Source organism: Lemur catta, chromosome 12, assembly GCF_020740605.2.
Source record: "Lemur catta isolate mLemCat1 chromosome 12, mLemCat1.pri, whole genome shotgun sequence".
NCBI classification, from domain to species: domain Eukaryota; kingdom Metazoa; phylum Chordata; class Mammalia; order Primates; family Lemuridae; genus Lemur; species Lemur catta.
The window spans coordinates 77,701,301-77,715,232 of NC_059139.1; the positions used below are offsets into that span (position 1 = coordinate 77,701,301).

General features: G+C 42.9%; 1 protein-coding gene and 1 pseudogene across 2 annotated transcripts in view; one reads left to right on the plus strand and one right to left on the minus strand.

Annotated features, from left to right (window-relative positions):
* EPB41L4A (erythrocyte membrane protein band 4.1 like 4A) overlaps nucleotides 1-2,858 on the minus strand; it is a 232,472-nt gene extending 229,614 nt beyond the window's left edge. For both annotated transcript variants that reach the window (XM_045566141.1, XM_045566139.1), the window contains exon 1: nucleotides 2,270-2,858. In XM_045566141.1, the coding sequence (XP_045422097.1) occupies nucleotides 2,270-2,368 (99 nt within the window). In that variant the 5' untranslated portion in view covers nucleotides 2,369-2,858. The remainder of the gene's footprint in view (nucleotides 1-2,269) is intronic.
* On the plus strand, nucleotides 2,367-3,946 carry LOC123648183 (annotated as a pseudogene).
* The last annotated feature ends 9,986 nt before the right edge of the window (nucleotides 3,947-13,932 follow it).

Genomic DNA, 13,932 nt, shown 5'->3' on the forward strand with positions numbered 1-13,932 from the left:
AATGAACACTAATATACATTAATTATCTAATATACATTAATTGCACGTATGTACCATAATATAAGAAAGTTAGGGAAAAGTTAAAGAAAATGTCAAGTATGTACAGAACAATGACATATACACACGTTTAATGTTTTCAATGTTTGAATATTGTCTACATGCGAGATGCTTTTGTATATTTATAAATGATATCACGCATGAAAATGTTTAACTCGGTACATACAAGTAGGTAGATGCTTAAGACATACATTTTTATGATAGCATGGTAGTTGCAGATAATGTGGTTAACTTCAGACATCTGTGTTACACACATGGCCATATCAAAATAATTGTGGCATGCTTTTGTGACACCAAAAGAGGCCAAGCCTGTTGTGAAATGATTACTTCTAACAAAAGCCTGCTTAAATTATTGTTTAGTTATATGGCCTATATCCAAAATAACAGTATAATAAGGTTGCTGTTGCCTTTGAATCACTCACCAATTTTCAACCTATTTGTAAAACAAGATAAGCACCATTGGGTTATAAAAAGTAATTATGGATCAAGATTTTGATTCATGTTTCTTCGACAAAATTATTCTATTTGATCCCAAGTCTTGGCTGCTCTCTTGACAGAATAATGTACATGCTGCTCCACAGCTGACAGAGGCCCGGCTTTCAAGATTAAATAGGAAGCTCACACTCCAGATGATTTTTGACTTTAGATAATTTAGACTTTGCACTTCAAAAATATTTCTTTGTTGTTTTAGCATCGGATCATTAGTTATCTTTTCCTAATTGTTTTTACACTCACACTACAAAGAATCTACATATTATCAATAATTTAGGATGTTTTGTGATTTTTGCTTACTTTATTCACAAACTACACCCAAAAAATGTTACATTATCCAGTAAGTTCTTTTCCTGATTTCAGTGGGTGGATGGGGTGAGGGATATTTTGGAACATAAATAAAAGTTACAAAATGAACACCCTCTCCCAAAAGTGTCTGTTTTATTGTACTTGAAAGGAAATAGCACCTGAGAATCTGAATTTCGCTAATTACTGGGGAAACAATATTCAAAACAATTTCCTAAAGGAAAGGGTTAACAATCTTGTAGCTTTTTTTTTTTTACCTCTCTCTCCTGCAAAATAATTAGGCCTATGAAATTAGAATTCTGTACACCAAGAACGGCAACATCAACGCTGAAACTTTAAGCCCAGGAACAGTTACGCTAGTGTGCATAAAGCTATGTAAAAACTGATTCACAAAGGAAATGCCCAGGGCCTAGCCCATTAGGATTAGCTTCTGAGATGACAAGTCTAGGAGAGGGTATTTGGCAGCCTCAACACATGATTTCTCATATGGCCAGCTCTATTATAAAGCGGGCGGTTTCCCTTCACCAGACTCAGCTGCTGCGTTATCTAAAATGCCTTAGTGATTTAAAACCGAAGGAGAAAAGGAAACAAAACAACAAAACGCTCCGGATTCATATCTCCTCTAGGTAGTTACATTGTTGCAAGAGAAAAACAAGCGCGCAGGCGCATCCATCAGGTTGTCAACTATAAACACAAGTACGTACTCATCAAAATTAAGGAAGTGGATCCTGCAAGCTCCACGGCCTTTTTGTTTGGGTTCTCTACGTTAATGTAGTAATTGCATTTTAATGACCTACACACAGGAGCAAAGTTATTACTGAGTTGCTCTGAGAGACGTTTATTTAAATGTGCGGATAAACCCAGTTCACTTGAGGAAAGGGAAAGTATTTTCAGTCTAAACGTAGCATTACCTAACTACAAACCCAGACAACACAATCACAATGACCCATTAATGTATTTCAACGAGTAAACTAGTTTACGTCTATAAGGACACTATCAAGAAATGAGCCTTCAACAAGGCTGAGGGAAACCGAACTTCCACGCCGTGGTGGGGTGCAGCCGGTAGAATCAATTCTGCGCCTCTTTGGCAGCTTCAGGGGGCCCAGATACTTTTGGAGGAAACCGGTTTGGGGAAGAGTTTTGGTCTCCCTTGCAGGACTGTGGATTGCAGGTGGGAGTTGGTGGCTCGAATAACCTTTGAGATGTCAAACTCACTTTCCTTTATGAAGAAGCTCAAAGTTAACCCACCCTAACACGTCCACCCCGTCTCCGGGCGCAAGGGGCGGCTGCCATTCCTTCCCACCGCGCAGAGACGCAGCCGCCGGCCTCGACCGGTGACAGCCCTCAGACAAAGCGGCGGACCTCGGCGCCCACCCGGCTGCCGACCCCCAAACGCGCTCCCGGCCGCACCTACCTTGATGCCCTGATGCTGCGTGGTGAGGGTTAGCTTGGATTCATCCAGGAGCAAAACTTCGCAGTAAAATTCTTCCGGAACAGCGCAGAAACAGCCCATGTCGGCTGCGGCCGTCTCCGGCCAGGCGAGACCCGCGACCGAGGCGCCCCTGCCCCTCAAGCGCGATGCATTAATTTACTGTCCACACCGTGGCCAGGGCCAGAGGAGCAGCCACCGGCGGGGTCCGGGGCCGCGAGGCCGAGGCGCCCGGCGCTGTGGGAGGCTGTGAGGGCGGGGAAGCCGGGAGAGTCCGCGCCCGGGAGAGTCAGCGCCCGGGAGCCGCGAGGGAAACGCCGGCGGAGCTGGGCGCGGAGGGCGGCGGCGCGTCCCCGCGCATCCTGCGGCTCCGGCTCCTCCGAAGGCGGGTCGCCGCGGGCCCTCTGGCAATCCTGGGGACGACAAAAGTCGCCTGGCAATGGGGGCAAGATACAAGAAAGGGGAGGGACGAGAATTCGAGGCCCTCCCTGGACTTGGAAGCCCCTGGAAGCTCCGCAGCTCCCTGCAACCGCACCAATTCGAGCGTGGCTGCGACGCACCCGCCTGCCCTCGGCCTGCGGAGCCCCCGCGGGCGCGGCCTCCCCGCTCCGACCCCGCCCCGCGGCCCTGGCGCGGTCCGCCGAACGGGGAGCGCGCGGCTTTTCTTTCGTCAGGGGCACCCACGACGCCCCAGCCAGGGGCGCAGGGGCAGCAGCGAGGGCCGTCGCTCAGCTCGCTACCCCCACACTGCAACCCACGGGCACCGAGAAGCCGGGAGCGGGCTGCAAAGGACAACGGGCTCCTTACCGACACCAGCGGGGGAGGTCAGCTCGTCACGGGGTGCGGCTCCCCTCCGGGGACCTTCGAGCTCATCACGGGGGGCCGTGTATGGCCAAGTTCAAGCTTTCCCTCCAGGAATGCCCTGCCGCCGCGGCGGAGCGCTGCGGCTGCAGAACATTCAGACAAGCCGGGTGTCGGGGGACCAGCGGGCGCCCCAGCTGGGAACGCGGCGGGCGGGGGTGTGCCCAGGGCGCGCCAGGCCGCGCCGGCTCCGGGAAGAGTGGAAAGTTCTCTTGGCGGCGCGAGGGGCGGCGCCCTGGGCGGGAGCAGCCCAGGTGCTGCTGGGCCCGGCTCGGGCGTCTGCAAAATGCCCTGAAGCGAAGCTGGGGGCTCCCCCCGATGGCCGTAGCAGGGGAGCCCCTTCTGGGTGGGGTATCAGCGGGGGGCGGCGGGCGGAGCGGAGGTGGTCCCAGTGGCGAGGTGCGGGCAGGTCCGCGCGAGGAAGCCGGGCGCTGCGCCCCGGCACAGGGGCGGTCCGCAGCTCGCCGCGTCGGTTTCCCAGGGCGACCCGGAGGCTAGCCCTGGACGGCGGGGGCAGTTCTGCTCGGACCCCAGCGTTCAACGATCCCTGCCCCACGCCCTCCGCGAGGCCGGCCGCGTCCAGGACTGGCGGGCACAATAGCTCTGAGGCTGCAGTGACCCCTGGTGGGTCCTCGCGTCCGTGCACAGGCAGCTGAGGCCGAGTGAGCTGCGGGCGAGGCCTGGGCCCCGCTGGGTTTCGGAGCAGGTGCAATCTGTGCTCGCCGGCTGGGAGCCCTCAGCGAGTTAACACGGAGTAGCGTAGCGGGTGGGAAACAAGGGGAGGACGCGGGGCAGGCTTCACGGCAGGCCTCCCGGAAAACTACTCTGTATTGAGTATTAGAAAGAGCAAGAGCTTTGGCATCATAGTTTTAAGTTTGCTCTTCCACCACTTGTTGACTGGGTAGCCCAAGCTCAAAACCTAGAACTTTAGCACTTAAAACAAACCAAACAAAAAACCTGGCTTCCGCAGCACAGTAGAAATGAAATGAACAATTTGCAACTCTGAGACGATTTCCTCCCATAGTAATTTGCCACAAAGGGCCTTCTGTAAGAAGCCTCGTCCTTTCCTGCTATTGTGGCCCCATCCAAACAGTGGACCGGCCCACCCCCCACCCCCCCAAGTGCGATATAAAGTTCATGTTTGGCAGGAACCTTACCTAAGGCTAAGAATAAAACCCTATTTTATCTTCCGAGCTTTCTGTGAAATTGAAGCAGGTTTTGAATTTCTAATCAAATTCTGTGTTCGGCTTTGGGTTTTATTTTCAAAATTTTGCCTGACTTATGAGCTGACACCTTGTTATTCTAGATTTTACCATCTCTACCTGTGGAGACCTTGCTTTATCTGTAATATAGTATTCCTGATATCAATTATGAAATATGATTGAAATGTGTCATTAACAGTTTTTCATTCTTTACCACAATATCCAGCTGAGCCCTCTAAGCTTGCAACACCAAAATGCCCAAGTGTAATCATTTGTTTCTGCGTTTTGCTGCCATCTGTTTTATGGTTGTTTGATTTGGTTTGGGGGATTTTTGCTTTTTATCTTTTTACCTCGGATGGTAATGGAAAGGCTGGGTTTGGGGTGAGTCAGGGATTCTGTTCCAGGCTCCTCACAAGGAAAGGTACAAAACCGTGATGTCTTATACATATGACAGCCTTTTCTGAGTGAGGCGTTTTCTTTTCCATTTCTTTAACAGGAACCAGAGAAAATAAAACTTTAATTCTATTTAACACAAAATTGGAGCTTCCTAGAGATAATAGGATTCCACAGGGTTTTTAAAAACAACCTTATTGAGTATAATTGACATATAATAAATGGCGTATATTTAAAGTATACAATTTGATATATCTGTACCCCCATGAAACCAACACCACAATCAAGCTAGTACACACATCCATCACCCATCACCTGCTAAAGTTCCTCCTGTACCTTTGTAGTCCCTCCCTCCCATTCTTTGCCACATTTCACTTCCCAGGCAACCAGAGATCTGCTTTCTGTCACTGTCAGTTAACTGCATTTTCTGGAGTTTATATAACTGGAATCATATAGTGTACTCTCTTTTTTTGTCTAGTTTGTTTCACTCAGCACAATCATTTTGAGATTTATCCATGTTATGAATATAAGTAGTTCATGTATTTTTATAGCTCAATAGTATTCCATTGTATGTATATACCATAATTTGTTTTTCCCTTCATTTGGGTGGTTTCTAGCTTTTTATTTATAATTTTTTTCTATATATTTTTAGTTGTCCAGCTAATTTCTTTCTATTATTCTTGCTCAGGCTGGTCTTGAACTCCTGAGCTCAAACGATCCACCCGCCTTGGCCTCCCAGAGTGCTAGGATTACTGGCGTGAGCCACCACGCCCGGCCAGTTTCTAGTTTTTGACTGCTACAAATAAAGCTGCTATGCAGATTGTATTAATCAGCTCAGGCTGCCATAACAAAATGCCATAGACAGGATGGTTTAAACAACAGGCATTTCCTCACAGCTCTGGGCACCGCAAGTCCAAGATCTCTGTCCCAGCAAGGTGGGTTTCTGTGCCTCTTCCTGCTTTGGAGGTACCCTCCATCTTGCTGTGTGCTCACATGACCTCATTGTGTCCTTTTAGAGAGAGGAGGAGAGGGAGAGAAGAAGAGAGAGAGGGAGACAAAGAGAAGGAAGGAAAGATCAGGGGCTGGGAAGACTGAGTGTGCCTGAGCACCCTCTGGGGTCTATTCTTACAAGGACACTAATCCTATAGAATCAGAACCCACCCTTACAATCTCATTTAACCTTAATTGCCTCCTAATAGACCCTGTCTCTGAACACAGTCATGTTGGATTAGGGCTTCAACACATGAATTTTGAGGAGACACAATTCAGTCCATAGAAAGGATCCATGATTTTATATGGACGTATGGTTTTATTTCTTTTGGAAATAAAAGGAGTGGAATGACTGGACCTGAAGAGATACAAATGGCAAATAAGCACATGGAAAGATGCTTCACATCCTTAGTCATTAGGGAATTGCAAATTAAAATCATCATGAGATACTGCTATAGACCTAATAGAGTAGCTACCATACCAAGCTATATACCAGCATACCAAGTATCTGTGAGGGTGTGGAGCAATTTGAATTCTCATGCACTGCTGGTGTGTGTGTAAGATTGTTCAACCACTTTGGATAACAGTTTTGCAGTTTCATAAAAAGTTGACTATATATCTTCCTCAAAATTTTGGAGGAAGACTTTGTCTATCCAGAAAAACAAATTAACAAGATCCTGTTTAAACACATTTCCGCCCCAGGAAAATCCTATCATTTTCAACATGTGCATAACATAACACACTCTATTTGAAGTTTTGCGTCAAACCCTTGAACTCTTTTCAGAGATATTTTAACAAAATATTTTCTTTGGTCAAGATGATATTTTGTCATAATGAGCCTAGGTAAATGAGTCAAATGACAAATTCAGAATATATAAAACTCCATAGAAATGTGCAGGGCCTCCATCTATGAAGGGCTGTAGGAATACTCATCCTGGAAGAAGTTTCACTTTACATAGAACTCTCCCCCACCCCTTGCTGAAACATGCACTTCAAAATGCCAAAAAGACTCAGAATTCTTTTTAAAACACCATATTCTCTTTAGAAAGATGTATTTAAACCATTCGTGTCTTCTGTCATCTTTTCATAATTTTTCATTTTCCAAACTTCAGAAAGTTAATGGTAACTTGAAAAAGAAAAAAAAACAGTCTGAAATCATTGACAATAAATAAGTAAATAGTTTAATTACGTAAATACCCCAGGGCAATGCAGCACAATCACCAGGACTTGTTAAAGCAGTGATTTTTGGCCCCACCTGCAGAATCTCTGATTCAAGGTCTGGAGTGGGGCCTCAGAATTTGCATATTTCTAACAAGTTCCCAGGTGATGCTTATGCTGCTGGTTGGCAAGCAAACTTTGAGAACCACTGCTCTAGAGATCATATTTCCAAAAAATAATAAAAATTCTCCTAATTACCTGAGAATAATTGGGGGGGTCATTCCTCATCAGTAGGCCTCCTTATTATTCTACCTCATCCATCAGATTAATCCCTTTCAAGAGAAAAAGCATTGAAGACCCTGCCAAGTAGATAACATCAGAAAGAATAGTTATTAAGAAAGGAAAATATCCCTGTTTTGGTCTCACTACTTCTTAGTTTATTTGGACACTTTACTCACTTTTATCTCTAATATAGTATGTGCCCAGGCACATCCAGTTTTTAAGACCATCCTGCCTTCTGACTCACTTCATATATGTGTCATTAACCAGCTCTCCTCTCTTCTAAGTATTGAAGCCTTAGATCCCGTTTATTGGAATGCCTTGAGGCTGTTACCTACCTACGTTTCAAGGGAAATCATTTCCTTGCACTGCCCTACAATCTAAGCTGGTTCTTCATCCTTGTGATCTCCAAAGACATGTTCCTTGGGGTTTACTGAGAATTCTTATTTTGCAGGGTTGTTAATCCTTGTTAGTGAATATGTTACTATGATTTTTATTTAGCATAAATAGTTTAGAACTTTGGCTTTGAAACACCTAGTTTCCCCTTCTCTATTCAAATGCAAGCTAGCAAAAATGAGGATGGGGGAGCTTTTTTTAGTTTTTTAAATAACAGATTAATATCTTTTGCCTATTCAATTGAAAGAGATTCCAAGGATTGCCAAGATTAGGACAAATGGATATTTTGATACAATTTTTGATACAATTGTTGGTACAATTGTAAATTGATTCAGGCTTTCTGGAGTGCAATCTGTCATAAATACAATAAGTTAAATATGCATATATTTTGATCCAGAAATTCAACATCTAGGAATTTATCCTTATCAAATAATAGACACAGATATGTGTAAAATAGTATTTACTATAGCATGTTTATAATATTAAAACTTTTAAAACAATCTAAATGCCCGATTCAGTTTGCTAAATTAATTTTGATGTATGCATATAATAGAAAATCCAGAAAAGATAAAATGAATGTATATGGACTAACAGAGAAAATTATCCAAGTTAAGCAGTGAGGTGAAAAAAAGAGCAGCTTATGTAATAGTGCAAATAGGAAAGTCCATTTTTGTCTATTTTTTTTTTACCATACCCCAGTGATCCTGGAGACTTTTGTCTATTTTTTTAAAAATGTTTGAATGCTTTACAATGAATATGAAATAATTAAAAATGAAAATAGATTTTTATATTAAACAAAAGAAGCTGACATTACTGGTTAATGAAATTGGCCTCCATTTAAAATGGACTCCAATTTTTCTAGGTTCTAACCTAAGTAACCTACGTTCTAATGTATTGACAACTTTTTTTTTTTTTTTTGAGGCAGAGTCTTGCTTTGTGACCCCAGCTAGAGTGCAGTGGCCTCATCATAGCTCACTGCAACCTCAAACTCCTGGGCTCAAGTGATCCTCCATCCTCAGCCTTGCAAGTAGCTAGGACTACAGGTGCATGCCACGACACACGGCTAATTTTTCTATTTTTCGTAAAGTCTTGCTCTTGCTCAGGCTGGTCTCAAACTCCTATATTCAAGCAATCCTCCCCCCTCAGCTTCCCAGGGTGCTAGGATTACAGGTTGTGAGCCACCATGCTTGGCCTGGGTTAACTATTTTACCTGGTTAATGTACTCTGGTTTGCTTCCTGAATAAAGCATATCAACTTAATTTAATTAACACCAGCTTAGTGATATGGGTAGTAGTCTACCTATAGAAATTTGAGGAATAGAATGGGGAAATTAGCTTTTAATTATTCTGCAATCTTTTTTTTTTATTTTTGTCTTAACACAGAAGGTAAGGAGAATTGCAATCATTTTTATTTTAAGTCAAACTAGCTATGTGACCTTAAAAAAGTCCCATGAGCTCTCTGTGCCTCAGTGTGCTTCCCTATAAAATAAGGGACCTGAACTATTGTAGTGCCTCTAGACTATGATGCCCAGCATGCTGGTTTTCCATCTCTTTCATCTGGTAGTGACACATTGCTCTTCCTTAGAGGTGGTATCCTAGGGAAGAAGCAACCCATTGTAACATCTGGCAAAGAAACATCTGGAGTAGATGACCTCTGAACTCACATCTGGCCTTCTGATTAAGAGGTTCCCAAGGAAAGCTGAAAATAGTAATTTCCTCTGAGAAGGGAGCATGTGTGGTTGGTGGATAGTCTAGAATGGAGAGTTAACATTTCACTAATATTCCTCTTTAGAATTTCGCATCCTGTTATTCTGTACATGTGTTACCTAGTCATTCACAAATGCATATTTTAAATCATTTTTAAAAGACAAAGTATAGTTTATAATATTATCTTTTAAATGGGCACTGTCTGTCTTAGTCCATTTGTGCTGCTATAAAGGAATACCTAAAGATAGGTAATTTTTAGAGAAAAGAGGTTTATTTGGCCTACAGTTCTGCAGACTGTACAAGAAGCATGGTGCCAGTATCTGCGTCTGGTGAGGGCTTCAGGATGCTTCCACCCATGGTGGAATATGAAAGAAAGCCAGAGTGTGCAAAGATCACAAGGCAAGAGAGGAAGCAAGAAAAGAAAAGGGAAGTGCCGGGCTCTTTTTAACAACAGCTCTCAGGGGAACTAAGGGAGTGAGAACTCACTCACCCTGACTCCAGGGAGGGCATTAAATCTATTTATGAGGGATCCACTCTCATGACTCAAACACCTACCATTAAGCCCTACCTCCAACATTGGGGATCAAGTTTCAACATGAGATTTGAAGGGATCAAACATTAAAACTATAGCCTGCATGCATAGAGTAAGGATTGGATTTATGTATGTTAAAATATCAACAATGATTATCTTTGTGGTAGAATTATGAGTAATTATGTTTTCTATGATTTGATTTATCTTTATAATTTTTTCCGATAAACATTACTCCTGTGGCCAGATAAATCTTTTAAATTTTAAGTATTAGTCTTATAAAAATGTAAAATGAGAAACATTAGGAGGCCAAACATGTACACCAAAACAAGAGGGGAAAACATGGCCAACAAAATCTCTACTAGCAACTATATCACCTGACAGAGCAGGTGTTCAGTAGATGGTCTGTGAATCACTGACTTTTAGTCCCTGAGTCCTCATGCCCTTTCTCATGGTGAGCTGTTTTCTCAGCTTAACACCCTCCTCTTCCTAAAAACTGCCTCTTCCCAAAACCTCCACCTGCTTCCCCATTTTCATCTTGGTATATCCCACTTGCTGCTCAGGTATCCAACTTTGCTCTCCCTCCTCCAAGAAGCTCTCCCGACTCCCAAGTCTAGGCTGCGTCCCATGTGTAATCGTCTGAATAATTCCCACCTCCTTACTAGACTGTAGGTCCCTGAAAGCAGGGGCATGTCTGACTTGTACACTATTGTATCCCAAGCACCTGGTATAGTCCTTGACAGTTGACTCTCAATAAATACGTGTTGAATGAATGAGTGAGATTACTTGAACAAGCTTCACCTCTGGCATGCTACATGCAGAATTCCTTTGAGCACCCTCAACTGGACTCCAGCTTGATTACCTTCTAGCAAACTCTTACTTTGCCAGCTATCCATCATCTTAATCAAAGACAACTTTTGTCGATGTGATAACAAAGAGTAAGAGGAAGCATACAGTCCATTGCTGTATGCCTAAATATGTGCTTTACCCCTGAGGTTTCTCATGGCCCTGTGTGTTAGTGGGTTCTGTGATTGGCACTTGGATCTCAAAAGTTTAGTGAGATATTTCCTTATTTTCTGTAAAAATTAACTCAGATGAGCAATTAGGCCAATAGTAAATCCTTCAGACCTTCCTTGTGCAACTTATAGACCAGAGTTCACACTCAGCGGGATGTGAATAAACACTGAATGCCATGAGAGATAGCACTTCAGCTGACGTCCAAGACAATACCAATAAAAAATTATAGTAATCTGTTCCTTTAGAAGACTTGGTCAAGTTGCCCAAAATGAGAAGTGACCTCTTTAATAAACTTTAATGATCACCTAATCTCACCCCTTAATTATAATTCAGATGAAGTTACTGAGACACAAGAAGATAAAGTGTCTAGTCCTTGTCAAAGCTGGGTTTGATCATAGGACTTCTGCCCTTAAGTCTTACTTTATTAATTTTTCTCATTGTAATTCACCACTACTTGTAACATAAGCCCACCAAAACTCTAGGAAAGTATGAAAGTAATTGAAGCTTTTTTGTATATACATACAACATATGTATTAGTAGTGTATATCTGAATATGTTTAGTCCAGGTTATAGACAAGATAAAGCAATACTTAAGAGGGGAAATATATCCAACCATAACTAAATTGCTATCACTATATTTCATTGACCTTAAGATGCCATCAACTATGTTAGTAACTGTGATTTTATTTACCACTAAGAAAGAAAGAAAAACACTGCCAATTAATTGAGGACACCAACAATTATGGAATGTACTCCAATTTCAGAAATGCTAAAATGTGAACAAAATGTCATCTTGAGGATTTAAGAAGTATGGTGTTAAGTAAGAACATTATTTTTTATACTAGTCTTTTCTGCCAAAATAACATATTTAATATTATTAATGTCTCTATACCACATTCATTGGTAAATGTAAGTAAAAGATACAGGTTCAAATATTTTCATGAAGCAGATATATATAAAAAAGAGTATGTATATAATTTTTTGCAAATCAAATGATGTCAGGATGCTTTTGGGAACCCAACTCAAGCCAACATCTAAAATAAAGAGAGTTTATTGCCTCACTGACTACAAAATTCACAGCATCACCCACATGCTGATTCCCGTTCTCTGTGTCCTTTCACCTCTGCCGCCTCCACGGATTGGCCCTGGACTCAGCCTGGCTTCCCCTGAAGCAAGCAGATGCTGGAGCAGGTCCAGGACTCACATCTGGGCTCCACACCACACAGAGGGAAGTGAGCCACCCACCCTGACGTTCTCAGTCGGAGGCCCAGGGTTCACTCTGATGGACCAGCCTGAGTCATAAGCAGTACAGTGAAGTCATTAGGAGCATAGATTCCAGAGCCAGACTGAGCTCAGGATCCATCCCAGCTCACTACTTACCAGCTCTGCACCTCAGAGCAGCACAGAGGGGATTATAATAGCACCTACCCCACGGGGTTGCTGTGAGGATCAAATGGGCTAATGCAGTGCTTAGAAGAGTGCCTGGCATTTGTAAATAAACAAGAGCTGTGAAAATGATGATGATGATGGTGGTGATGCTGTTGCCCATCCCTAAAGTAATCACCGTGCCTAAAGGGCGATGTGCTAACTGGCTTAGCCTATCAAAACACGCCTCCAGAGCAATAGGCAAAATTGGCTTCTCTTGAACCACATGGGTCCCCAAATAGGGGCCATTAAGCAGGAAGCACTAGGTAATTGAGGCATAGACAGAAGGCAGGGACAACCAACTACACAAATCATGGTTTAAATACCCAGGGTTGTTTGACAAGTCAAAGTCAAAATGAAGACCATGTGTTCAAGGTAAATAATAATCCTATGCCTTATATCTTTCACAAATATGTGCTTTTATATATCAAGTTTTTCTGTCATGTGAATCATACACTTTACAAATGCTACTCAGACTCCCCTTTTGTTAACATATTTTCTTTCATTTTACAACTCTGTCAGTACTCATTAACCATCATTGTGTGCTAGGCATAGGAGTGAACAAACTGGTCTCCACCCTCATGGAATTTGCAGTCTTATAGAATAATAGTTCTTACCAAGTATTCATCTTTAGCTAGATCACTATTATATAAAAGGTCCTATATTACATAGGATGCTAGAAAATCAATATGTGGATTTTTTTTCTTTTTCTTTTTCTTTTTTTTTTCTTTTTTGAGGAAGAGTCCCGCTCTGTCACCCTGGCTAGAATGCTGTGGCATCAGCCTAGCTCACAGCAACCTCAAACTCTTGAGCTCAAGCAATCCTCCTGCCTCAGCCTCCCGAGTAGCTGGGACTACAGGCATGCGCCACCATGCCCGGCTAACTTTTTCTATATATTTTTAGTTGTCCAGCTAATTTCTTTCTATTTTTCAGTAGAGACAGGGTCTCGCTCTTGCACAGGTTGGTTTCAAACTCTTGAGCCCAAACAATCTGCCTGCCTCAGCCTCCCAGAGTGCTAGGATTACAGGTGTGAGCCACCGAGCTCGGCCATGATTTTTTTTTCCTTGTTGAATAGATAGTTCTCTGATTACAGTATTGTAATTACTGATTGTATTTTATGTATCTCCGTCTCCCTTATTAGACTGCAAGCTTCTTGAGGGCAGAGACAGCCCTATTCAGCTTTTTCTTTTTTAGAAACAGAGTTTTGCTCTGTTGCCCAGGATCTGGAGGGCAGTTACATAATCATAGCTCACTGCAGCCTCACACTCCTGGGCTCAAGCGATCCTCCCGCCTCAGCCTTCTGAGTATCACACCACCACACTTAGCTATTTTTTTTACTTTTTTGTAGAGATAGGGTCTCACTGTATTGCTCAGGCCGGTCTTGAACTCATGGCCTCAAATGTTCCTCCCACCATAGCCTCCCAAAGTGCTGGAATTACAGGCATGAGCCACCACACTTGACCAGAAACTTAAATTCTAAATGAGTTTTTCTCATCCAGTATTCCAAGTAATTAATCATTCAATATTTACCTTCTTAAACCACACATTGTTCCATTCAACAAAAATGAAACAAGATGATTAATTTTCAAACTAAAGCATTTTAAAACGTATGGACTTCAGCCAAAACCCAACGGGCCGAAAGACTTAGATTCTGTCAAATCAGCTCTACATTTCAACTAATCTTTTCTTTTT